The sequence below is a fragment of the Caretta caretta genome, chromosome 2 (assembly GCF_965140235.1).
Source record: "Caretta caretta isolate rCarCar2 chromosome 2, rCarCar1.hap1, whole genome shotgun sequence".
Lineage (NCBI taxonomy): Eukaryota > Metazoa > Chordata > Testudines > Cheloniidae > Caretta > Caretta caretta.
Genome location: NC_134207.1, coordinates 172,099,631 through 172,127,543, shown reverse-complemented (window position 1 = coordinate 172,127,543; position 27,913 = coordinate 172,099,631). Strand labels below are relative to the sequence as shown.

The following is a 27,913-nucleotide window of genomic DNA, read 5'->3' as shown; positions in this document are numbered from 1 at the left end:
GTGTAATTACTACACTTATAAGTATACGCTTATGCTCAAATAAATCTGTTAGTCTTTAAGGTGCCAAAGGACTCCTTGTTGTCTTTGTGGATACAGACTAATACAGCAACCCCCTGATACTTGACACCATGCAAGGCACTAAATGTAGCCGTATGGAGTGGAAATCCATCAACCTCAACAAAAAACTCGCACAGATACAGACAGACATCATCTTCCTCTCCAAGTGCAAACAGATGGACATCATACCAAATGGACTGAAGGTAAAAAATCCATTACAATCAACATACTACACTGACTATGGTGAGAGACTGCGCCACACACTCTCAAAGAAACTGAGGAACCACCTGATCAGCATCCTGTACAGCAGACAGGAGAAGATCAAGAATGAGCTCTCAAAACTGGACACTCTCATACAAAACCAACCTTCCACACAAACTTCCACATGGCTGGACTTTGCAAAAACGAGACAAGCCATTTACAACACACACTTCACGTCTCTACAGAGGAAAAAGGACAGTAAACTATCTAAACTCCTGCATGCCACAGGGGGCTACAACAGTGGTACCCTCAACTCACCTAACAAAATTGTTAATCTATCCAACCACAGACTTAGCCCAGCAGAAGAGTCTGTCCTATCTCGGGGACTCTCTTTCTGCCCCGCCACCCCCACGCATATGATACAGTTCTGCAGTGATCTGGAAGCCTGCTTTCATCGTCTCCGACTTAGGGAATATTTTCAACACACCACTGAACAGTGCACTGACCCACAGGAACCCTCCTACCGACACGACAAGAAGAAGAATTCTGGGTGGACTCCTCCTGACGGTCGAAATGGCAGACTGGACTTCTACACAGAGTGCTTCCGCAGACGTGCACAGGCTGAAATTGTGAACAAACAGCATCACTTGCCCCATAACCTCAGCCGTACAGAACGCAACGCCATCCACAGCCTCAGAAACAACTCTGACGTTATAATCAAAGGGGCTGACAAAGGAGGTGCTGTAGTCATCATGAACAAGTCGGATTATGAATAGGAGGCTGCCAGGCAACTCTCCAACACCACATTCTACAGGCTACTATCCTCTGATCCCACTGAGGAGTACCAAAAGAAACTACACCATCTGCTCAAGAAACTCCCTGCTACAGCACAGGAACAAATCTACACGGACACACCCCCAGAGCCCCGACCAGGGGTATTCTATCTGCTGCCCAAGATCCATAAACCTGGAAACTCTGGACGCCCCATCATCTCAGGCATCGGCACTCTTACAGCAGGATTATCTAGCTATTTGGACTCTCTGCTCAGACCCTACGCTACCAGCACTCCTAGCTATCTTCAAGGCACCTCCAACTTTCTGAGGAGACTACAATGATCTTCCTGAAAACTCCATCCTGGCCACCATGGATGTAGAAGCTCTATGCCAATATTCCACATGAGGATGGACTACCAGTTGTCAAAAACAGTATCCCTGATGAAGCCACGGCACACCTGGTGGCTGAGCTTTGTGACTTTGTCCTCACCCACAACCATTTCAGATTTGGGGACAACTTATACCTTCAAGTCAGTGGCACTTCTATGGGTACCCGCATGGCCCCACAGTATGCCAACATCTTTATGGCTGACTTAGAGCAATGCTTCCTCAGCTCTCGTCCCCTAGCACCCCTCCTCTACTTGCACTACATTGATGAAATCTTCATCATATGGACCCACGGGAAGGAGGCCCTTGAAGAATTCCACCTGGATTTCAACAATTTCCACCCCACCATCAACCTCAGCCTGGACCAGTCCACACAAGAGATCCACTTCCTCGACACTACAGTGCAAATAAGTGATGGTCACATAAACACCACCCTATACCAGAAACCTATTGACCGCTATACTTACCTACATGCCTCCAGCTTCCATCCAGGACACATCAGACAATCCATTGTCTACAGCCAAGCCCTAAGGTACAACCAAATTTGCTCCAACCCCTCAGACAGAGACAAACACCTACAAGATCTTTATCAAGCATTCTTAAAACTACAATACCCACCTGGGGAAGTGAGGAAACAGATTGACAGAGCGAGACGGGTACCCAGAAATCACCTACTACAGGATAGGACCCACAAGAAAAATAACAGAACACCACTGGCCATCACATACAGCCCCCAGCTAAAACCTCTCCAGCACATTATCAACAATCTACAACCTATCCTGGAAAACAATCCCTCACTCTCACAGACCTTGGGAGACAGGCCAGTCTTCGCTTACAGACAGCCCCCCAACCTCAAGCAAATACTCACCAGCAACTACACACCATACCACAGAAACACTAACCCAGGAACCAATCCTTGTAGCAAACCTCGTTGCCTACTCTGTCCCCATATCTACTCTAATGTCACCATCAGAGGACCCAACCACATCAGCCACACCATCAGAGGCTCATTCACATGCATGTCTACTAATGTTATATATGCCATCATGTGCCAGCAATGCCCCCCTGCCATGTACATTGGCCAAACTGGACAGTCCCTGCATAAAAGAATAAATGGACACAAATCGGACATCAGGAATGGTAACACACAAAAGCCAGTGGGAGAACACTTCAATCTTCCTGGACATTGCATAACAGATTTGAAAGTAGCTATACTTGAACAAAAAAACTTCAGAAACAGACTTCAAAGAAAACAGCAGAACTAAAATTCATTTGCAAATTTAACACCATTAATTTGGGCTTGAATAGGGACTGAGAGTGGCTGGCTCATTACAGAAGCAGCTTTGCCTCTCCTGGAATTGACACCTCCTCATCTATTGTTGGGAGTGGACTCATCCACCCTGATCGAATTGGCCCTGTCAACACTGGTTCTCCACTTGTGAGGTAACTCCCTTCTCTTCGTGTGTCAGTATATTTATGTCTGCATCTGTAACTTTCACTCCATGCATCTGAAGAAGTGAGGTTTTTACCCACGAAAGCTTATGCTTAAATAAATGTTAGTCTTTAATGTGCCACCAGGCTCCTTGTTGTTTTTACGCTTATAAGTTAGCACATAGCACTTCCTTTACAAGCATATTGTTTTTTTAAGATAAAAGCATTACAGAGAAAATATTAAAACAAGAGAAGAACTGACACGCTAATAAGCTTACCAGCAATCACCCAAACTCCAACATGAGCTCTGGCAGGTGATTAGGGCTTCAGAACCCACACAGGGGTCTATTCTATGATGACAAGTTCATAACAGCCTCAGATCTGAACTAGCACCCCATCTTATGGGGCCTCAGTAGGTCAACACCTTCCAACCTTTCCTGAAGGATTGGAGCCCTCCATGGGAGGTCATGTCAGTTTGCTGGATTAGGAAGAAGGCCCTGAGCCTGTATAAAACCAAGCTGTTTATCCAAAAATCTTTCCTTTGTCCATTGGCCCTGGAGAATCCAGATTGAATCTTTGAACTGTCTTCCTGTGACAGGTGATCAGCAGACAAAAGGTCTCCCCTCAGGACAAAACTTCCTCCCCTGTACTTCTGAGGAATTCCACTTCACACATATTGTCTCAAAACATCAAGCCTGTCTGCTATATTGTTCAACATAATATTTTGCAATTCACATTATCTCCCAGCAATTACATTAATCCTTCTTCCTCCTAAAGAAGTTCCATACAATCCCATAATAGCACACAAACATTTTCATTCTCAATACAATGAACCCCAAAGGTGGTGTATGTAATGCAGTGGTTTAACTTAATTCCATAAGACCTGCCCAGGATATTGAAGGATACTGTCATATCTGTCACAGATCATTTATATCCAGTTAGAGACTGGTACTTGGACAGCACCTACCACAATGTGAACCCAGTCTCAATTGAAGGTGCTATCACAATACAAATGATTAATAAAATAGTCAGCAAATGCCTCCTTTTTCTCATAATTGGCCTTAATATTGTGTGCTGTCAAGTCAGGAGAATTACATTAGAAACATAGAAACAAGCAAAAATTATTGAATTGCAAATGTAATTAGAGAGCATATTTTTCCATTTAAATTGAAGATTTCTCTGTGTTCCAGAAATAATTACTGAGTCCTTGAAATAATAAATCCTAGAAAATGTAGGCAAGTACTTTTGCTGAAAGCAAATGTACAGAGATTTGAAATACAATAATAGAAGATAGTGTTTATTCTTTGCAGAAGCCTGAAAATAAGGGGTTTGAACTTGTATCCTTACTCCTTAGGTGAAACTGGTTAAATTGAACTGATCATTTTTTACTGTCTCTACAACCCTCTGAATATCCCAAGAAGGATTATGACTTCAGGTGGCCAACAAAGGAGAAGGAGGCAACGAATAGTTGGAAACAAGATCCTATTTTTATGTAAATGTGTCTAATAATAAAAAAAGGGCAATGGAAAATTAGATGATATTTATAACCAGAATAGTCCTTAATCAGCCAGTTTTCAAAAAAATGTTCCAGTAGACATCAGCACAGCTTTCATCTCTTATTTAGTAACAGTGAGACTTTGAAGATTAACACGATGAGATAAAAGCAATGAGGTTACTATCAAGATTCTTGACTCTATGAAAGATAAAAAGAACAAAAAATAGAACAGTGAAAGGTTGTTCTCAGAGTAGATATGGGTCTGATCCACGGAATTGCAGGGGTGTTTGGATTCAGGGTGAAAGTTTGGGCCCATTAGTGAGATAGAACCGAGCAGTGAGGTTCAGTTCCAGATCTCAAAGTCTTCAAAGTGTGACAGGTTTTGGGTGTGGTGTTCTGGTCCATGCCCATCTCTAGTTATGAGGCCTATATGACCTTCAGTAGTTTGAATCTTTAGAAAACTAAAACCATGGCTTGTACCATGTTATTTGAAGAAACTAATATCTTTCTCTTTCACAGGTAGCGAGAGAGAACTAGCTACAGAAAATTACCCCTGTTTTTGTAAAATAGTCATTCTAGATTTAAAGAAAAAAAGCCATAGTTTGAGGGTTCTCTCAATAGGGATCACACAAAAAAATGTAGACCAGATAGTGGTGGTTGAGTAGGATGCCGGGGGGAACAGGAATTTGTCCTTGGACTGCTTTTCTTTATTAATGAAGTACAGAATGCTTTTAAACTGGTTTCTTGTCAAATGTGAAAGGAAGAGGTTAAAAAGCAATCCATATAGAAACACTAAACAATCTAAGAAGTCAAAAAACAGAGACACAAGCCCTAGCTGGTTGACCAACAGCATCTCAACTCAGAGCTTCCCCTGACAGAGCTCTCTACAGTTGAGTCCCAAGAGACTCCTTTTATTGCCACATCTCCTAGCTTTTTTAATGCCTAGTGATGAAGGACTTGGGTGAACAGCAGCCGGCTAAAGCTGAACTCATGCAAGACTGAGGTCTTGCTGGTAGGAAGATGGAAGTACTTTGAAGAACTTGCCTCCTCTATTACATCCCCTGCATACCTGGGACTGACTACCTCTCTGGGTGGACTTTTTGCTCCCTTGTGTATGGACACACCTGAAGGTAACTAGGGTCTGATGGAGATGTGGCAATAAAAGGAGTCTCTTGGGACTCGACTGTAGAGAGCTCTGTCAGGGGAAGCTCTGAGCTGAGATGATGTTGGTCAACCAGCGAGGGCTTGTGTCTCTGTTTTTTGACTTCTTAGATTGTTTAGTGTTTCTATGTGGATTGCTTTTTAACTTCTTCCGAAACTTTTGACACTTTTCCCTGTCAAGTGGACCATGAGCTATTATGGCAAAAGCTGGCAAAACCCAGGATGAATCATATCCTGTGTTTGTAAACTGATTTGAGGAAGATAAACCACAAATATGATTCTTATGCACCATTCATGTTTTGAACAGAATTGCATAGTCCTTCCATCTTCCAGAATAGGATAGGATCATTGCATCAGGCTATTTACTGCATATTCGAGTAGGGGGCTTCAAAGAGGCAGAAATATGACTTCTGCATGGGCTGCTTAATCTAGGGGTATGTCTACACTATGAAATTAGATCAAATTTATAGAAGTCTTTTTTTAGAAATTGGTTTTATATATTCGAGTGTGTGTGTCCCCACAGAAAATGCTTTAAGTGCATTAAGTGAATTAACTCGGTGGAGCGCTTCCACAGTACCGAGGCTAGAGTCGACTTCTGGAGTGTTGCACTGTGGGTAGCTATCCCACAGTTCCCGCAGTCTCCGCTGCCCATTGGAATGCTGAATTGAGATCCCAATGCCTGATGGGGCTAAAACATTGTCACGGGTGGTTCTGGGTACATATCGTCAGGCCCCCGTTCCCTCCCTCCCTCCGTGAAAGCAAGGGCAGACAATCGTTTCGCGCCTTTTTTCCTGAGTTACCTGTGCAGACGCCATACCACGGCAAGCATGGAGCCCGCTCAGGTAACCATCACCGTATGTCTCCTGGGTGCTGGCAGACGCGGTACTGCATTGCTATACAGTAGCAGCAACCCATTGCCTTGTGCAGCAGACGGTGCAATAAGACTGGTAGCCATCATCATCATGTCCGAGGTGCTCCTGGCCACGTCGGCCGGGAGTGCCTGGACAGACATGGGCGCAGGGACTAAATTTGGAGTGACTTGATCAAGTCATTCTCTTTAGTCCTGCAGTCAGTCCTATTGAACCATCTTATGGTGAGCAGGCAGGCGATATGGATTGCTAGCAGTCGTATTGTACCATCTTCTGCTAGGCAGGCAAGAGATGAGGATGGCTAGCAGTCGTATTGTACCATCTTCTGCCGAGCAGCCCTGAGATGTGGATGGCATGCAGTCCTTCTGCACCATCTGCTGCCAGCCAAAGATGTAAAAGATAGATGGAGTGGATCAAAACAAGAAATAGACCAGATTTGTTTTGTACTCATTTTCTTTCCCCACCCACCCGCCGCCCCTCCCCCCCCCGTCTAGGGGACTCATTCCTCTAGGTCACACTGCAGTCACTCACAGGGAAGGTGCAGAGAGGTAAATGTAGCCATGTATCAATCAGAGACCAGACTAACCTCCTTGTTCCAATAAGAACAATAACTTAGGTGCACCGTTTCTTATTGGAACCCTCTGTGAAGTCCTGCCTGAAATACTCCTTGATGTAAAGCCACCCCCTTTGTTGATTTTAGCTCCCTGAAGCCAACCCTGTAAGCCGTGTCATCAGTCGCCCCTCCCTCTGTCAGAGCAACGGCAGACAATCGTTCCGCGCCTTTTTTCTGAGCGGACGCCATACCAAGGCAAGCATGGAGGCCGCTCAGCTCACTTTGGCAATTAGGAGCACATTAAACACCATACGCTTATCCAGCAGTATATGCTGTGCCGGAACCTGGCAGAGCGATACCGGGCGAGTAGGTGACATCAGTGCGGTCGCGTGAGTGATCAGGACATGGACACAGATTTCTCTGAAAGCATGGGCCCTGCCAATGCATGCATCATGGTGCTAGTGGGGCAGGTTCATGCTGTGGATCGCCGATTCTGGGCTCGGGAAACAAGCACAGACTGGTGGGACCGCATAGTGTTGCAGGTCTGGGACGATTCCCAGTGGCTGCGAAACTTTCGCATGCGTAAGGGCACTTTCATGGAACTTTGTGACTTGCTTTCCCCTGCCCTGAAGTGCATGAATACCAAGATGAGAGCAGCCCTCACAGTTGAGAAGCGAGTGGCGATAGCCCTGTGGAAGCTTGCAACACCAGACAGCTACCGGTCAGTTGGGAATCAATTTGGAGTGGGCAAATCTACTGTGGGGGCTGCTGTGATGCAAGTAGCCCATGCAATCAAAGATCTGCTGATATCAAGGGTAGTGACCCTGGGAAATGTGCAGGTCATAGTGGATGGCTTTGCTGCAATGGGATTCCCTAACTGTGGTGGGGCCATAGACAGAACCCATATCCCTATCTTGGCACCGGAGCACCAAACCGGCGAGTACATAAACCGCAAGGGGTACTTTTCAATAGTGCTGCAAGCTCTGGTGGATCACAAGGGACGTTTCACCAACATCAACGTGGGATGGCCGGGAAAGGTACATGACGCTCGCATCTTCAGGAACTCTGGTCTGTTTCAAAAGCTGCAGGAAGGGACTTTATTCCCAGACCAGAAAATAACTGTTGGGGATGTTGAAATGCCTATAGTTATCCTGGGGGACCCAGCCTACCCCTTAATGCCATGGCTCATGAAGCCATACACAGGCATCCTGGACAGTAGTCAGGAGCTGTTCAACTACAGGCTGAGCAAGTGCAGAATGGTGGTAGAATGTGCATTTGGACGCTTAAAGGTGCGCTGGTGCAGTTTACTGACTCGCTTACACCTCAGCGAAACCAATATTCCGACTGGTATTACTGCTTGCTGTGTGCTCCACAATATCTGTGAGAGTAAGGGGGAGATGTTTATGGCGGGGTGGGAGGTTGAGGCAAATCGCCTGGCTGCTGGTTATGCACAGCCAGATACCAGGGCGGTTTGAAGAGCACAGGAGGGCGCAGTACACATCAGAGAAGCTTTGAAAACCAGTTTCATGACTGCCCAGGCTACAGTGTGAAAGTTCTATTTGTTTCTCCTTGATGAAACCCCCCGCCCCTTGGTTCACTCTACTTCCCTGTAAGCTAACCACCCTCCCCTCCTCTCTTCGATCACCACTTGCAGAGGCAATAAAGTCATTGTTGCTTCACATTCGTGCATTCTTTATTCATTCATCACACAAATAGGGGGATGACTACCAAGGTAGCCCAGGAGGGGTGGTGGAGGAGGGAAGGAAAATGCCACACAGCACTTTAAGCACAGCACTTTAAAAGTTTACAACTTTAAAATTTATTGAATGCCAGCCTTCTTTTTTTGGGGCAATTCTCTGTGGTGGAGTGGCTGGCTGGCCGGTGGCCCCCCCACCGCGTTCTTGGGCGTCTGGGAGTGGAGGCTATGGAACTTGGGGAGGAGGGCGGTTGGTTACACAGGGGCTGTAGTGGCAGTCTGTGCTCCAGCTGCCTTTGCTGCAGCTCAATCATACACTGGAGTATACTGGTTTGTTTGATCCTCCATCAGCCTCAGCATTGAACCCTGCCTCCTCTCATCACGCTGCCGCCACATTTGAGCTTCAGTCCTCTCTTCAGCCCGCCACCTCTCCTCCCGGTCATTTTGTGCTTTCCTGCACTCTGACATTATTTGCCTCCACGCATTCGTCTGTGCTCTGTCAGTGTGGGAGGACAGCATGAGCTCAGAGAACATTTCATCACGAGTGCGTTTTTTTTTTCTTTCTAATCTTCACTAGCCTCTGGGAAGGAGAAGATCCTGTGATCATTGAAACACATGCAGCTGGTGGAGAGAAAAAAAAGGGACAGCGGTATTTAAAAAGACACATTTTATAAAACAGTGGCTACAGTCTTTCAGGGTAAACCTTGCTGTTAACATTACATACATAGCACATGTGTTTTCGTTACAAGGTCGCATTTTGCCTCCCCCCACCACGTGGCTACCCCCTCAATCCTCCCCCCTCCCCATGGCTAACAGTGGGGAACATTTCTGTTCAGCCGCAGGCCAACAGCCCAGCAGGAACGGGCTCCTCTGAGTATCCCCTGAAGAAAAGCACCCTATTTCAACCAGGTGACCATGAATGATATCTCACTCTCCTGAGGATAACACAGAGAGATAAAGAATGGATGTTGTTTGAACGCCAGCAAACATACACTGCAATGCTTTGTTGTACAATGATTCCCGAGTACGTGTTACTGGCCTGGAGTGGTAAAGTGTCCTACCATGAAGGACGCAATAAGGCTGCCCTCCCCAGAAACCTTTTGCAAAGGCTTTGGGAGTACATCCAGGAGAGCCGCGAATGCCAGGGCAAATTAATCCTTTCACATGCTTGCTTTTAAACCATGTATAGTATTTGAAAAGGTACACTCACCGGAGGTCCCTTCTCCGCCTGCCGGGTCCAGGAGGCAGCCTTGGGTGGGTTCGGGGGGTACTGGCTCCAGGTCCAGGGTGAGAAACACACACAGCACACTGGCTGTTGGGAAAACTGGTTTCTCCGCCTGCTTGCTGTGAGCTATCTACAACCTTATCATCACCATCATCATCTTCTTCGTCCCCAAAACCTGCTTCCGTGTTGCCTCCATCTCCATTGAAGGAGTCAAACAATGCGGCTGGGGTAGTGGTGGCTGAACCCCCTAAAATGGAATGCAGCTCATCATAGAAGCGGCATGTTTGGGGCTCTGACCCGGAGAGGCCGTTCGCCCTTCTGGTTTTCTGGTAGGCTTGCCTCAGCGCCTTAAGTTTCACGTGGCACTGCTTCGGGTCCCTGTTATGGCCTCTGTCCTTCATGCCCTGGGAGATTTTGACAAAGGTTGTGGCATTTCAAAAACTGGAACAGAGTTCTGATAGCACGGATTCCTCTCTCCATACAGCGATCAGATCCCGTACCTCCCGTTCAGTCCATGCTGGAGCTCTTTTGTGATTCTGGGACTCCATCATGGTCACCTGTGCTGATGAGCTCTGCATGGTCACCTGCAGCTTGCCACGCTGGCCAAACAGGAAATGAGATTCAAAAGTTCGCAGTTCTTTTCCTGTCTACCTGGCCAGGGCATCTGAGTTGAGAGTGCTGTCCAGAGCGGTCACAATGGAGCACTCTGGTATAGCTCCCGGAGGCCAATACCGTCGAATTGTGTCCACAGTACCGCAAATTCGACCTGGCAAGAACGATTTAAGCGCTAATCCACTTTTCAGGGGTGGAGTACGGAAATCGATTTTAAGAGCCCTTTAAGTCGAAATAAAGGGCTTCATAGTGTGGACGGGTGCAGGTTTACATCGATTTAACGCTGTTAAATTCGACCTAAAGTCCTAGTGTAGACCAGGGCTAGGACAGGTTTCAGTGCTCTTAACTAACAAGTCCATTTGCAGCTAAGGTTAGTGCCCCGTCTACAGCTACCACTGCACACCAGCTTCTCACTCTTCAGATCTTTCTTCATCTTTCTCCCAGTTTCCTATACTTCATATGTGGTGGCTGCTCTTCACTTGTGTGGCACACTGTTCTGTCTGGCCCTCTCGCTAAGGATCTGAGACGTTCCCTGTCTTTAATCTTACTGTGTACTAGGGATCTGATCCAGCATGGGACTGAGCAGCCTCAGCCCTCATTGACTTCAGTAGGATCTCAAGATACTCAACATCGCTTTGCAGGATTAGGCCTTAGGTATTTTTCACTTTTGCCTGAAACTGACAGTAACCCCCACCAACCTTTCCCCCCTCCTCCCACCACGGTCTGCCATCCTCATCCTTCCCTCATTGCCAGGAATATTCCCATAGCTTCTAAATTACAGCTTTCTATCCTTTTTACTCTAGACCATCTCTGGGGATTATTTTGTATGAGTAACCTAGGCAATCTTGTAGAATGAGAAATCTCATTATTTTATTGCTTGTTGTACAGTATCTGAGATGTCTGAAAGATACTATATACTATGTGTGGAAAAAAAACTGATGAGAATGTAGAGACGTTTAAACATCTCCAGTTTCTGTCATTTTGAATAAAATAACACAAGTCTTATCTGACATTCAGAAAGATTTTGATAACACCACTTAAGTGTAGCTGCGCAAAAGGCAAAGTTACATTCCACTAGTTTTCCTATCTACTGCATCTTTACAAAGTTATAATCTTGTACAACTTGAGTTTTTTTCTTAGCATAAAAGAAAAGGAACTCTTTCACCTGTAACCATGTCACGTCTAGTACCAATTTATTACTTATGCTGTTGCTTCAAAGGGGCAAAGAATGGGAATGAACATGACAAGTTCACAAAGGGCACCAATAAACCCTAGTACCAGCCCTGTAAAACCACAATAGCACAGAAAGCTAATTCAGAGAATTGTGTTAAGTAATGAATAAATTTGAAGAGTTAGCAATCTATTGATGGATATTCCACAAGCAGCAAAAATATAAATTAATGGAATAAATTAGTCACTGTGAATTATTTGCTCAGCTCCTGTTATTACAAACAAAAGGGGAAAACAAATTATAGAGAAATACTTTTACATTTTCTTTTTAAGCCAGATCTTTGAAGTTATGTCATTTTGTGTTTCTGTTAATGGAAATTCCTCTGTTATTTAAATTACAGATTAAAACATGACTGATGCCTTGTTTTGAAGCTTTCTGATTAAAGTTTTTAAAAGGTATCAATACTGTTTAAATCTGCTCTCTCTAGTGTGTACGGTAATGCAGTGATGTCTTGCAAATAATTCACCACATACTTACAGCAGAGAAGAGTTATAATACAATTAGTAACCGCTGCAAATACATTCACTTTATTTTTAGGATTGCCCTTTCCATTCTAGGCTCCTTAGCTTGAAATGGATACCCCTTAAAATAAAGTAAATGCATTTTCAGTGGTTGCTATTAAAACTGTTTAATAAATCATTGGAAATCAATTTAATTCAATTCAGTGTTTTTGAGAATGAATTAATAAACCAGTTAGAATGACGTTTCCATTCCTTAAAACAAATGTGTTACTTCACAGACCTCAGACTCAGTCTGCATATGCTCAACGTCAAGTGTAGGGGCAGTGGATCAGTCCCCATATATAGAACAGATGTCATCAGAATTCTCCTCTTCCTCCAAAGGGTGAACTGAGCGCTTCACTATTGCCAAACCTGATACATTAGTAGATTTATTTTTATTGTCTGATCACTGGACTACCCACTTGGCAATGCTTACCACTGTCTACGGGGCAGCTAAGGGTATTTCTACACTGCAATAGCAATGGGAGTATACACCCAGGGTTCCAGGTGGACTTATGCAGCCTGTGTTGCTGTATCTTCACTCCTATTTTTAGCCATACTCGCTAGGTGAAAGCTAGCACAGGTATGCCTATGCAACCTGCAATAACACTTTCAACTGCTGTGTAGACATTCCCTAAAATTACCTGTTGCTGCAGTGGTAGAAAATGAAAACCATCATCTGGAAAAACAAAGCAATATGTAACAGACACAACATCATTTATTTTAAGTTAATTATAACTGTGGTTCTTGTTGGGTACAAACAACTACATGTTTATCTAAATATCTGCTTTGCATTTTGCCTCTTCTAGTACACCCCATTTCTCTGTTTTTTTATTGGTTTGCTTGTTTGAAAGTCTTACTTTTTTACTGTTTTAAAAAAGATTTTTTTAGAAGAATGCATACACACTGTACATCTAGCAGTGCATATTGAGTTTATGAAGAAAATAGATATAGTCAAATATTTAATCAGGTATACCATTTATCAGACACACTAACAAAAATAGCTGGGGGTTGGCAACTCTAAGGCCTAGTCTACACTACGAGTTTATGTCGGATTTAGCAGCGTTAAATCGAATTAACCCTGCACCCGTCTCCACAACAAAGCCATTTTTTTCAACATAAAGGGCTCTTAAAACCAATTTGTGTACTCCTCCCCAATGAGGGGATTAGCGCTGGTATCAACATTGCCATTTCAAATTAGGGTCAATGTGGACACAATTCGAAGGTATTGGCCTCCAGGAGCTATCCCACAGTGCACCACTGTGACTGCTCAGGACAGCACTCTGAACTCGGATGCACTGGCCAGGTGTACAGGAAAAGCCCCAGGAACTTTTGAATCTCATTTCCTGTTTGGCCAGGCAAGCTCATCAGCACAGGTGACCATGCCGTCCCAGAATCAAAAAAGAGCTCCAGCATTGACCAAACGGGAGGTACCGGATCTGATCACTGTATGGGGAGAGGAATCTGTGCTATCAGAGCTATGTTCCAAAAGACGAAATGCCAAAACATTTCAAAAAACCTCCGAGGCCATGAGGGACAGAAGCTACAGCAGGGACGCAACACAGTGCTGTGTGAAACTTAAGGAACTAGACAAGTGTACCAGAAAGAATCAAACAGATGCTCCGGGACAGAGCCCCAGACATGCCGCTTCGACACTGAGCTGCATGCAATTCTAGGGTGGGCTGCCACCACTACCCCATCCCTGTCCGTGGACTCCGATGATGGGGTACTCTCCGCCATTCCTGAGGATTTTGCGGACGGGGAAGATGAGGAGGAGGAGGACAAGCTTGAGGAGAGCACACAGCACACTGTTCTCCCCGATAGCCAGGATCTTTTTATCACCCTGACTGAAATACCCTCCCAACCCAACAAAGCCGGAGAAGGGACCTCTGGTGAGTGTACCTTTTTAAATATAATATATGTTATAAAAGCAAGCGATTTTTAATGATTAAGTAGCCCTGTGGACTTGGGATGCATTCGTGGCCAGTACAGCTACTGGAAAAGTCTGTTAACGTGTCTGGGGATGGAGTGGAAATCGTCCTCCAGGGACATCTCCATGAAGCTCTCTTAGAGGTACTCTAAAAGCCTTTGCAGAAGGTTTCTGGGGAGAGCAGCCTTATTCCGTCCTCCATGGTAGGACACTTTTCCGTGCCATGCTAGTAGCAAGTAATCTGGTATCATTGCATGACAAAGCTTGGCAGTGTATGGTCCCAGTGTTTGCTGGCATTCAAGCAACATCCATTCTTTATCTCTCTGTTATCCTCAGGAGAGTGATATTGTTCATGGTAATCTGGTTGAAATAGGGGAATTTAATTAAGGGGACATTCAGAGGTGGCCGTTCCTACTGGGCTGTTTGCCTGTGGCTGAAAAGAAATCATCCCTGCAGTTAGCCATGCAGTGGGGGGGTCATAGGCACTGGGCTGTTTGCATTTGGCTAGCAGGGATCTTCCCTGATACCAGCCATGTGGTGGGGTGAGGAGTAAAGTGATCATCCCAGAGAATTGGATGCAGGAGGGTGGGGGGTTAGTTTGGTTTTTGCTGCTGCACGTTAACAGGAAAACCACAGCACTAAATGGCCAACTCAACGTGCTTTGCTTAGTATGGGAGAGGAGGGCACTGCTGTTATGAAGGTTACAGAAGCCAAAAGACTATGGCTTACCATGGCTGCCTGCAAGCCGAATTCTGTTGCCCGGCCCTGTGTGTGTGATCTCTAACACCAAAGCCGCAGGCACTCAGTATAAGATGCAAAATGCGACCTTGTACCAAAATCACATATGCTATGTAATGTGAATAGTGTTGTTCACCGTGAAAGAGTATAGCCATTGTTCTGTAAAATGTATCTTTTTAAATACTTCACTCCCTTTTTTTCCTCCAGCAGCTGCAAATGTTTCCAGCCTCCCTCCTCCATCCCAAAGGCTATCTCAGATAAGGTGGCAAAAAAAACACACGTGCAATGAAATGTTCTCTGGGCTCATGCAGTCGTCCGGCACTGACAGAACTCAGCAGAATGTCTGGAGGGGTACAACAGCAGAGTACAGGAAAGTGGTCAATGAACGTGAGGAGAGGTGGCGGCAGGAAGATCAGAGGACGCATGAGGCAATGCTGGGGCTACTGTGGGATCAAGTGGACATGCTCCGGCATCTGGTGGAGGTTCATGAACGGCAGCAGGATCACAGACTGCCGCTGCAGCCCCTATTTAACCACCCTCCCGCTTCCCCAAGTTCCATAGCCTCCTCACCCAGATGCCCAAGAATGCGGGCGGGGAGGCTCCGGGCACCCAGCCACTCCACCCCAAGTAACAGAAGGCTGTCATTCAAGAAGTTTTAAAGTGGCCTTTTCCTTCCCTCCTATCCTCCTCCCACACCCCACCCGGGCTACCTTGTGAGTTATCTCCATATTTTTATAATCAATTAATAAAGAATACATGTTTTTGAACGATAGTGACTTTATTTCCTTTGCAAGCAAGCTGTGATCAAAGGGGGGAGGGAGGGTGGCTTACAGGGAATTTAGAGGCAACCAGGGGGGTGGGTTTTCATCAAGGAGAAACAAACAGAACTGTCACACAGTACCCTGGCATCATGAAACTGGTTTTCAAAGCTTCTTTGATGTGCAGCACTTCCTGCTGTGCTCTTCTAACCGCCCTGGTGTCTGGCTGCGCGTATTCAGCGGCCAGGCGATTTGCCTCAACCTCCCACCCTGCCATAAACGTCTCCCCCTTACTCTCTCAGAGACTGTGGAGCACACAGCAAGCAGCAATAACAATGGGAATACTGGTTTCGCTGAGGTCTGAGCAAGTTAGTAAACTGTGCCAGCGACCCTTTAAACGTCCAGATACACACTCTCCCACCATTCTGCACTTGCTCAGCCTATAGTTGAACAGCTCCTGACTACTGTCCAGGATGCCTGTGTATGGCTTCATCAGCCAGGGCATTAAGGGATAGGCTGGGTCCCCAAGGATAACTATAGACATTTCAACATCCCCAACAGTTATTTTCTGGTCTGGGAAGTAAATCCCTTCCTGCAGCCGTTTAAACAGACCAGAGTTCCTGAAGACGCGAATGTCATGAACCTTTCCCGGCCATCCCATGTTGATGTTGGTGAAACATCCCTTGTGATCCACCAGTGCTTGCAGCACCATTGAAAAGTACCCCTTGCGGTTTATGTACTGGCTGCCCTGGTGGTCCAGTCCCAAGATAGGGATATGCGTTCCATCTATAGCCCCACCACAATTAGAGAATCCCATTGCAGCAAAGCCATCTAGTATGACCTGCACATTTCCCAGAGTCACTACCCTTGATAGTAGCAGCTCAATGATTGCATTGGCTACTTGCATCACAGCAACCCCCACAGTAGATTTGCCCACTCCAAATTGATTCCCAACTGACTGGTAGCTGTCTGGCATTGCAAGCTTCCACAGGCTTATTGCCACTCGCTTGTGAACTGTGAGGGCTGCTCTCATCTTGGTATTCTTGCACTTCAGGGCAGGGGAAAGCAAGTCAAGTGCCCTTATGCATGCGAAAGTTTCGGAGCCACTGGGAATCATCCCAAACCTGCAACACTATGTGGTCCCACCAGTCTGTGTTTGTTTCCCGGGCCCAGAATCGGCATTCCACAGCATGAGCCTGCTCCAGTAACACCATGATCTCCAAATTGCCGGGGACTGTGGTTTTAGAGAAATCTATGTTCATGTCCTTATCACCGCGCTGCCGTCACCTCCTCACCTGGTTTTTCAGGTGCTGGTTCTGCATAAACTGCACGATAATGCGCGAGGTGTTTACAATGGTCATAACTGTGGCGGTGAGCTAAACGGGCTCCATGCTTGCCGTGCTATGGTGTCTGCTCAGGCAACCCAGGGAAAAGGGCGTGAAATGATTGTCTGCTGTTGCTTTCACGGAGGGAGGGAGGGTTGACTGACGACATTTACCCATAACCACCCACAACAAATTTTTGGCCCCATCAGGCATTAGGAGCTCAGCCCAGAATTCCAATGGGCAGTGGGGACTGCAGGAACTGTAGGATAGCTACCCACAGTGCACCGCTCGGAATGTCGACACTTGCCACAGTACTATGGATGCACACCGCCGAATGAACGTGCTTCGTGTGGATGCATGCACGCGACTTTATACAATCTGTTCCAAAAAATCAACTTCTGTAAAATCGGAATACTTTCGTAGAGTAGACACGGCCTAAGTATGCTACTCTGGGAACTCTGAATGATTCACTAGGTCCATATGTGGCCTGTGGCTGTTGCTTCAGGGAATTATATGACAGGATGAGGCAAAACTTACTGAGCTGCTGGTGGATGTGTCTCTGTGCAAGGAGATTTCCTAGAGGAAAGGAGTGGGAGGGTCCCTAAAACAGGAAGCTCAAACAAAAAAAATCTTAAAAAAGAAGAGAGGAATCAGTCTGAGTAATCACATTACAGCATTGACCTTATTCATAGCTGGTGTTTCTTACTGTGTTCTGGAGTCTGGAGTGGGAGAGCTTTGGCCCAACGAGGCGGGAAGGTCTCAAGCATGAGTGGATCACTTTTGGTTTCTATCTCGTTTAGGTACTCTTATAGTCTTCCTCAACATAGAATCCTAGCACATTACAGTCTATAACATACCTCCTCACAACATCCCGGTGAGGTAGAAAAGTGTTATTATCCCTAATTTACGCATGGGGAAGTGAGGCACAGAGAGTGCCTTGCTGAAGATCAGAGAGGAAGTCTGTGGTAGAGCAAAGAATCCAACGTAGGTCTCCTGAGACCCAAGTTAGAGCCCAAACCACTGGGTTACCCTTCTTATATCTAGGGAAAGGTCTGTTAACTCCTTTATGACAAACACCAACACAGAGTCCAGCTCAAAGACAAAACAGTGCAAGTTCTTCTTCTGTGCATTCAAAGAAGTCAGGCACATGGCAGCTGAGACTCTGGGAGGGAGGAGCAAATCTGTGTCTGAGAGACTCAGGTGAAAATACCTACAGAGAGAATAGCTAAAACTTGTTTATTGTGGGACGAACTGCTCCTCTTTGCTGCACCTTATCTTGTTTGGGAACAAAGGGAAGGCTCCTAAATAAAAATAGGATTTTCTTCCCCTATGTGTATGCTACATTCAATATTGCACAGAGCAGAATTACTTGAAATATATTCCCCTCAAGCCATGGACTGCCTCCTCATCTGATTTTCTTGTGTAAGATGGAAATGCAAAACACTTTCAATGACGAACCTATGGAGGCAATATGACATTTTGAGATAGGCCTTTTAGAAAAACCATTGCAGGAAACAGTATCAATTTTAAAAACTCTAGATTATTTAAAAAAAAAAACATGTATTTGATCCAAAAAACGTGACTGCATAGAACTTTTTATCTAAGAAGATGACACTGCAAGCAAAACACAGCATCAAAAATTATTTTAATTTGCCTCATCAAAACCAAACTGACTTTCTTCCTTCTTGATAAGGCTTGAATAAAAGATGACTCAAAAACTTAATACACCACCAAGGACGCTGTTCTGCAAAACCTTCCCTTAAAAGTTACATATATTTTGGACACACCTTTCTCTTTATGAGCAAACTGTCCCTGTATTGCAGTGTGGTTTAGCGAGTTCTTTTGAATAGGTAAATCTCTTAAGAGTGTGTGGTGTTTTCTTTTATGACGATATGGCATACAGTTCTTAAACTGACAATTTTTATCACCTTTTTTTCTCTCCCTTTTCAAGTCTGGAGAAGGTTAATTTGGGGGATCCATCTGACAAGAATGAAGAGGGAAATGGTGGATGACTAGTTAGATAGACTCAGGAAAAAATGCTTAAAAGACTGTAGGTCCACGTACCCTTTTTGTGATACAGGCCTTCTTAACCCACACTAGATTAATCCAAAAGATGGTGTTCAATCACCATGACATTTCTGCTCTCAGGAGCTAATATTTGAGGTTTTCCAAGCTCATTTTATAGCCAGCCACTCATACAAGTTACTACAGTATTCTTCAGTAATGGTCTTTAACACTAAAACTTCCAGTAATATTGATTTGGTTAGTTACTGAGGCATATCACGCTATTTTTTTTTTAATAAAGGGACACATTTCTTCCCAGGAGAATATTTTTGTTTCAAGGGCAACAATTTTTCTACTGGTGTGTATAGCATTTAGATGTTGTTCTCTTTCCACTCCGTGATGCAATTTAGCCTGAGGGCCATGAGTTTGGATTAAAATGTATCTGTTTGGATTAGAAAATAAAAGGCCAGTTGAAGTCAAGGCTTCTTAACACAGCGTCACTACATAATTTTGCTTTAAATTTTTGTAATGGTAATGGTACCAAAATCAAGTACAAAGTGGTGTTAATAACCTGTCAGGCCTAGAAATTACCTAACCTACTTTCAGGTTCTGGGAACTGATTTATTCTGAGCGGCTTCTGTATTGGACATGTTTAGTTTCACAAATTCATTTCACAACATGTACCTGAGAAAATGTTCTGTCTTTTGCCCAGTGTACATTTAATAGGATTTATCAATTCAGCAGTTTTTAATGCCGTAAATGGTTTGGCTCCCAGCACCTGAGAGACTGTCTATCTCTTTTGTCAAATACTGTTGCAACAGTTGAGGTCATCTGAGGTTTCTGAGCTGAGAGCTCCTTGCTGATGTGAAAGAGAGGGAGGAGGACTGGCAGCAGGGTGATCTCTGGCAGGGAGGAGATCCTTAGCTTTGGAGTTTCCTTCTTGTCTCCTAAACTTGGGACCAAAGAAAAGTCCACTAGTTTTTTTAGGCTTTTCCTGAAAGGTTTGGCGTGTGATAGAATGTGGGGATGAATGAAGAGGGCTGGTTGATAAAAGGGCCAGAGGAGGATGGGATTGAGTAATGTTTGGCGATAAGAAGAGGATGTGGGAGAGGTATTCTCCTTTACAAGATTTATGCATGTAACTCCTCTTTGAGTGCCCTATTTGGTCTTCTGTAAATCCTGTAATTCAATATTGGGTCAGTTAATTAATTTAAATTGACATCCAGAAGATCTCAGATAAGCACTAGAAGTGATTACACCATAAGAGTGGGTGTTGAGTCTGGGATCTATTTCTAGTGCTGCCACTGACTTCCTGTGAAACTGTAAGCAAATTACTTAGTCGCTCTCTGCCTCAGTTTCCCCATCTGTAAAATGGAGATATTCATAACTGTCTCACAGGAGTGTTTGTAGGGTTTAATTTCTTAGCATTTATCTACAACATGTTTTCACCAAGTGAAGTGGTGGTGTTTTATTTACTAAAATGTAGCCAAAAGAAAAACTTTCTTACTCCTGCTTTAAAAAGTGAATTCAAAGAAGGAATTCAGCAGAGGATATCAGTATACCTTGAACAGTTATAACATGAAATGTTTATTAAAATATCACTGTGACATATCATGGTATAATCCAGACTAATCTGCAGCTGCGTCACCCAGGCCCTGCAACCTTGGGTGCCTTACCAGCTGCACTTGAGTTACACTCTGGCTCTCACCAGCCTTGTTTATGCTTCAGGGTGTCCTGAACAAACCCCCAGTTCCATATTCCCCCCCACAGAAATATTTGTCCTGTACTGCTCAACCCTCTCCTGGACAGTACAAAATATTTTAAGTCCATTATTCCTTAAAAGGAATAATATGACAACTTATTATTTCAAATAGTTATTCAGAAACTTCAATTTAAAAACACTGGATTAGAGAAAACAATAATTTAATCTTATTAACTACAAAGAGAGAGATTTTAAGTGAGTATAAGTAATAAGGAATAAAAGTCAGAATGGTTACAAGGGAAATAAAGACTTTACAAATGTCTAACTTAACAAACTACAGTAGAACCTCAGAGTTACGAACACCTCAGGAATGGAGGTTATGCGTAACTCTGAAATGTTCGTAACTCTGAACAAAATGTTAAGTTGTTCTTTCAAAAGTTTACAACTGAACATTGACTTAATAGAGTTTGAAACTACTACACAGAAGAAAAATGCTGCTTTCCTTTATTTTTATTTATTTATTTATTTATTTTGGTAGCTTACATTTAACACAGTACTGTACTGTATTTGCTTTTTTTTTTTCTTTTTTGTCTCTGCTGCTGTCTGACTGTGTACTTCAGGTTCCAAATGAGGTGTGTGGTTGACTGGTCAGTTTGTAACTCAGGTGTTCATAACTCTGAGGCTCTACTGTATATCAGATTCAAGCAAAATTTCTTACCACATGCTTTCAACAGTTTTACTGACCAAACCCAGTAGGTCAAGATCCCTCCCCCAGAGTGCAACGCTTGCTTCCTTTTTCTCTTCAGGTGTAGTGAATGCCATGGGCAGGAGGAGAAAGGGGATGAATAGGGGTGTTTTCCCCTCCTTTGTATAATTTCAGTCCCTCTTTTGAAAAACATTTCCAGCTTGGCACTAAAAGAGAAAGAGTCTGTGTGGAAGGATTTCCCCTGCTGGCTTTTCCTCACCTGTTTGAGATTTCTTTGTGTCCCTTCCTGCTCGATGACTCCATTTACTGCTTAAATACAAATTAAGCAGAGCACACATTCCTTTGTTTAGTACAGTCCTGTTTGCCAACCTCAGTATGGGCAGGACTGTGGAGTTTGGAACATATGTTAATAACACCATACAGGGAAATCTTATAGCTTGATATACAATGTTGCCACACACATTTTATCAGGATGATGCTGACCAGCAAATTATTAGTTTTCAAATGATACCTTACAAGACATATCTTGTTCATAAATTATTGCAATCGTGTGTAGGGTTTGAAGAAACAATAATGTGTAGGGTGTATTCTGTCACAATCACAGGAAATAACCACAGCCCAATTCTAAGTTTGCAAAAGGTTTGCAGACCTCTTCAGGCCTTCAGATTTTGATAAGCCAGGTTCTAATGCATAGTGCCCACTATTATCAGGGGGCATTACTAACTCTCATTTAACTAAAAAGAAAAGGAGTACTTGTGGCACCTTAGAGACTAACCAATTTATTTGAGCATGAGCTTTCGTGAGCTACAGCTCACTTCATCAGATGTAGCTCACGAAAGCTCATGCTCAAATAAATTGGTTAGTCTCTAAGGTGCCACAAGTACTCCTTTTCTTTTTGCGAATACAGACTAACACGGCTGTTCCTCTGAAACCTCTCATTTAACTGCATTCTGAGAAAACCAGAGTTCAGATAGTAGATGATGTCTTCTCTAAAATGGGGGGGAAAAGTAGGGCTGTTTTATTTTATTTTTTCGACACCAAAGAAAAAGAAGGCTTAGATTCTGAATTTCCACACATCTGACATTGCATTTGAAAAGCATCAGCTCTTATAATGTGAAATATCAAATGACTAAGATGATAAATTGGCAAGGAAAGTAGTATTTTTTTCACCAGACCCTTTATCTTTGTTTCCACTTGAATATTCACCTGCATGAAGCCGATTGTCTTTTAAAGCCATTTTAAAATGAAGATAGTTACTATGGCTCGTGAGATCTTAGTAACTGGTTGGCCTAGCGATTGTCTTACCCTTTTGTGGAGTAAAGCTCTAGGAGCCAGCTCCTCAGCTGGTGTAAACTGTCATCGCTCCCTTGATGTTAATGCCAATCTCACAGTTTGCACCAGCTAAGGATCTGCTTTATGTGAAGGCAATTGAAACTCCTCATGTGAATTATGGAAAAGTTGGTTACATAATAGTGGAAAGTTAAGGATCTTACTAAATTTAAATGAGCTTTTTTTTCTATTGTAGTTATACAATCCTGTATAATGTATGCAGCACAGCTCCAATTATCCGCCAGTCTCTGGAGACACCCAAAACTTGAATAAGCAGAGGGCCGGTTAATGACAACTCCCCAAATTTTAAAGAATGCCAGATGGCTCTACCAACTGGCTGGCTATTGCAGACCTTCATAGCAGGCTGGCAGGCTGTTTTCTGACTCATGAGATCAGGGACCTAGTGTGTTGCCTATCCCCAGTACAGGCTGGTTTTTAGAAAGTCATGTTTAATACCAAGATTCCTAGGGGAAGTTTACTCCATGTTTTCCAGCATAGCATGGAAAAAGGAGGACAGGCTGCATTCCAGCAGTCAAAGGGCAAGGACTCTGGTTTTTCAGTGTCATTCTTTAACTTGCTGCAGACAATTCCCAGTAATTTCAAACTATGCAAATACATTATTCTGTTCTTTGAGTTAATGGGCTCCATCCTCAGCCAGTGTAAATTGGTGTGGCCCATTGGCTTCAGTGAGCTGTGCCAATTTATACCTGGATCTGACACTCTATTATAATATATGGGACTTTACGAAACAAAGGATCGATAATTTATGTTAAAAATAGGAACAGGAAGTGAGTGAGGAAGGGGAAGGTGATGGCAACAACAAAAAGATCATGTGGTTGCTTACAGGGGTGATGCTGCAGTGCTAACGTTACATAGGTTTTTGTGGGGAAGAGGAGGAAGAGGGTTGTTTTAAAAGGCAAATGATTTACAAGCTTCCTTGCCGTGTATTTTGACAAATCACTTGAAGGAAGGAAGAAAGGGTGACGATATAGCAGATGGTATGGGGAAGAGGTTCCAGGTATAGAGATTGCATGGAAGAAGACACTGCTGCTGAAGGAATAGTCAGATGATTAGCTTCAGCTAAGCAAACAGGCTATGTGGGGGTCCCTATATAATGGCACCTTTCTGTCATGGTTCCTGGGCTAGCTGCACTTGGACCCCTCTCTGGTCTCTTCCACTACACCTCACCAGGTGACAGGCCTCCTGCCTTCACCTACTTCTCTCAATTCTCCTCTCTCACATGGAGACCCCAGGCTACAGCCTCCTGCATACCTCTGTGGTTACTCCGCAGGTTTCAACTGTGACCAGCGATTAATCCACAATGACCAGACTGCCTTCTCCAAAACAAGATAGTGCTTTTCTTTAACAGTAGAAACTGCTCCACATTAGCAAGAGAGATGATTTGTGCCACCAGTCTATCAGACCTTCCATACGCCTGTCTAGCTTACCACCTCCACCGCCATGATAGTCAAATAGCCTTACTTAGTCAAACCCTGCCACAAGGCCTATCTTCCTGTGCAACCTTAATTCAGCCCCATTGTGTCTATGGGTTATGAAACATGATGACATACTATTTTATCCCTGCCTTAGTCATTGCACAGGTTTGACTGTGTTCATTAAATGAGCAGCTAGTCAATATTTTGTTTTGTCCTCTGGCGTTATTTTCTGCACACTATTCAAACTCTGCTCTGAATATAGAATTATTAATTTCTTCGTAGGCTTTTCTATGCACTGTAGCATCGAGTGCTTTACAAACATTAAAGACTTTATTTCCAGGGAGATGAGAAGCTGTTATTTTAAACATGGAGAACTAAAATACAGAGAGATTGAGGTCAAAAGAGTCCACTAATTTGACTGCCCAATTTGTGATGCCTGGGACCTGATTTTTTCAGAGTACTTAGTATAATATAGCACTTTATGTTCAAAACACAGTTCCCATTGACTTCAGTTGCATGTGGGCATGGACGGCACTTCTGCAAATGAGACCCAGAGTCTAATGTTGGGCACCCAGAAAATGAGTAACACACAATTAGTCACCACCTGTGAAAAGTTTGGGTTGCATAACTTGCCCAGCAGCATATAGGAATTCTGTGGCAGAGATGCTGAGAGAATCCCATTCTCCAGAGTGGCGTTCAACTGCCTGAAGTATAAGATCATCTTTTCTCTTCCTGCAATCCCTGCCTCATTAACTAGATACCTTCCAACTGAGTGGCACGCCATTGATGCATGCAAGTCATGCATCGCATGCCCTGAATGCCCAACTGGCTTTGTGTTGTGGTGGCTGTCTAGCCCCCATGGAGGATGTCATTTTTGTCTAAAATGTCATCCTCTGCACAACATGACCTTCCATATGTGTGAGGTCACATTGCATGAAGGATGCCATCTAAGACATTCAAGGGAGTTGTTGCAAGCTTTACTATAACTGTCATGGCTTGCTACTGTTCCAGTTTCTGCAACAAATGAGGCAGGACCCTATGCTTTTCCATAGTTTTTGTGTAAAATCTTCTAAGTTTTAAAGAAGAAACTGAAAAACAAAAAATCAGTCATCCCCAAATAGTTCATCATCAGGGTTGGGACCTTTATATCCACCACCAAGATCTCTGCCACTTGAGCTAATGGAGTAACTGATAGCAATAATAGGCAGTCATCCTCTATATGGACCAGAATTAACAGGGATGAGACACACACTTTATCCATGGGTTTCACAGATATTTGATTGACAGGCAGCAAAATGGAAAACATGGAAGCAGTAGAAATTCGCACAGACAGAATTGTAAGAACTTTTTTTAACATTGGGAAAACAACATATTTTTTTGCTTATCTCATTCGCAGAAAAGACTGAACCACCTGAAACTTTGCTGAAACTTTCCCCCAAAACTTAGCCTGAGTCAAACACCCATCATGAAAAAAATTCATCCCAAACAGTGAAAGTTTGGAAAAATTATAAGCAACTGAAAACAGTGATAATGTGAAGTGTCAGCAACCTTAAGTATCAGTGGTGCTTCCAGCTCTGCCTATAGTAGCAATAGAGGAGTGGAGTAGACAGAGTGGAGTAAAAACACAACCTGCAGGACTTTGATGAAAAAGTATCCTATCTCCAGTAAGGAAATACATGTCAGCTGAATCAGGCTTAAGCTCAAAATAGGTGCTGAGTAACGGAGCACCATTAAACCGCCGTCTGCCACCCAGACAACTATAATTGCAACTGAACACAGGCATAAATATTGATCTGCATGTTTACCAGCAAGAGCCACTTCTTATTGCTCCAAGAAATCAGAGGACAAATGTTTTTTTTTGTGTGCCAGGATGCTATAATAAATCTATAGCTTTCGGTATTCTCAGCCTCCAAGTATCTGTTTTCCAGGAATCATGACAAGGTGGGAGGTTGCATAGAGAGATCAAATATGACACACAAAACACTAGTGACAAAGCACAGCACTGCTTAATTGGAAACTTGCTTAATGCCTGCCGGATCTTAACTTCAGATCAATTATGGATGCCCTACTCTTTCAGAGTTACTTTAGGAATCATGTTGCCAATTTGGGTCAGCATACAGTTTATGAAACTGCTGTAGACTTCACCTTAATTATTAGAGAATTTTAAGAAGATTCAAGTCTAGTTTGGCAAGTTAAATGAATGTGCGTCTTTGTTTAAATGTGCAAATTGTTTTGGAGCATTCCTATCTGTTGGTATATTATACTGTGCTAATACAGACTGGGCAAATAGTCACTAAATTCTCTTGCTTGCATTCCATGGAAGGTGCCAGATTTTCTGGTTCCTCCAGCCCCAGAATCAGATGAACACACACACACACACACACACACACACACATATTAACAGATTTCAGAGTAGCAGCCGTGTTAGTCTGTATTTGCAAAAAGAAAAGGAGTACTTGTGGCAACTTAGAGACTAACAAATTTATTTGAGCATAAGCTTTCGTGAGCTACAGCTCACTTCATCGGATGCATTCAGTGGAAAATACAGTGGGGAGATTTATATACATAGAGAACATGAAAAAATGGGTGTTACCATACACACTGTAATGAGAGTGATCACTTAAGGTGAGCTATTACCAGCAGTGACCAAAGAGATTGAAGTGTTCTCTGACTGGTTTTTGAATGTTATAATTCTTGACGTCTGATTTGTGTTCACTTCAATCTGTTTGGTCACTCGATTACAGAGCTAAAAGTGGTAATTCTTCAACAAAAAAACTTCAAAAACAGGCTCCAACGAGAGACTGCTGAATTGGAATTAATTTGCAAACTGGATACAATTAACTTAGGCTTGAATAGAGACTGGGAGTGGATGGGTCATTACACAAAGTAAAACTATTTCCCCTTGTTTATTCCCCACCCCCACCCCCGCTGTTCCTCAGACGTTCTTGTCAACTGCTAGAAATGGCCCACCTTGATTATCACTACAAAAGGTTCCCCCCCCCCACCCCTGCTCTCCTGCTGGTAATAGCTCACCTTAAGTGATCACTCTCGTTACAGTGTGTATGGTAACACCCATTCTTTCATGTTCTCTGTGTATATAAATCTCCCCACTGTATTTTCCACTGAATGCATCCAATGAAGTGAGCTGTAGCTCACGAAAGCTTATGCTCAAATAAATTTGTTAGTCTCTAAGTTGCCACAAGTCCTCCTTTTCTTTTTACACATTAACAGAGCGCGTCTGAGCAGATTGGGTCAATCAGCACTCCCAAGCTGACCCTTCATATGTCCCTGGACTCAGCAGGCTGGGTCGAGCAGCACTTTCAGGCTGCCACCCTCATACACCATGGGCACCGCACCGGAATAGAGTATGCCTGAGCAAGCTGGGTCAAGCAGCTCTTCCAAGCTGCCACCCTCGTATGCCACAGGTTCAGCACATCCCTATCCCCACTTTCATGTTACAATTGTTCTGGTAGTAACCCACTTGATGAGGATTTTTGGGCACTACAGAGATCTTTAGCTTAGGTAAGAGGAGCATTCCTGCAGAGCAAATGGGAAAGCCAAAAACAAAAAAGAGAGAGAGAGAGAGAGAGAGAGGGAGGGAAGCAACCAACTTAACCATAAATGTTATTTATTGCCAGGTAATACCCATACAAGGAGAGCCAAACAAACAAAAGTGCTACAATATTAAATCTAGCTTAAATTTGATTACAAAAATCAGGTTTAGAAAACTATACCTGATCACCCAAGTCAGAGTTAGAAAGCTATACCTAGAGTAGAAAAAAAAAAAAACAGAG

The 27,913-nt window shown here is 43.7% G+C and overlaps 1 protein-coding gene across 4 annotated transcripts in view; it reads left to right on the top strand.

The window, feature by feature from the left end:
• Nucleotides 1–27,913, top strand: part of CNTNAP2 (contactin associated protein 2) — a 1,645,619-nt gene that overhangs the window by 1,551,560 nt on the left and 66,146 nt on the right. The window contains exon 22 of one of the 4 annotated variants that reach the window (XM_075125592.1): nt 15,070–15,631. The exons of 2 other annotated variants lie outside the window; for them this stretch is intronic. In XM_075125592.1, the coding sequence (XP_074981693.1) occupies nt 15,070–15,518 (449 nt within the window). In that variant the 3' untranslated portion in view covers nt 15,519–15,631. Of the gene's footprint in view, nt 1–15,066; nt 15,632–27,913 lie in introns of those variants that run through there. One more of the 4 variants, XM_075125591.1, reaches the window with a different exon arrangement.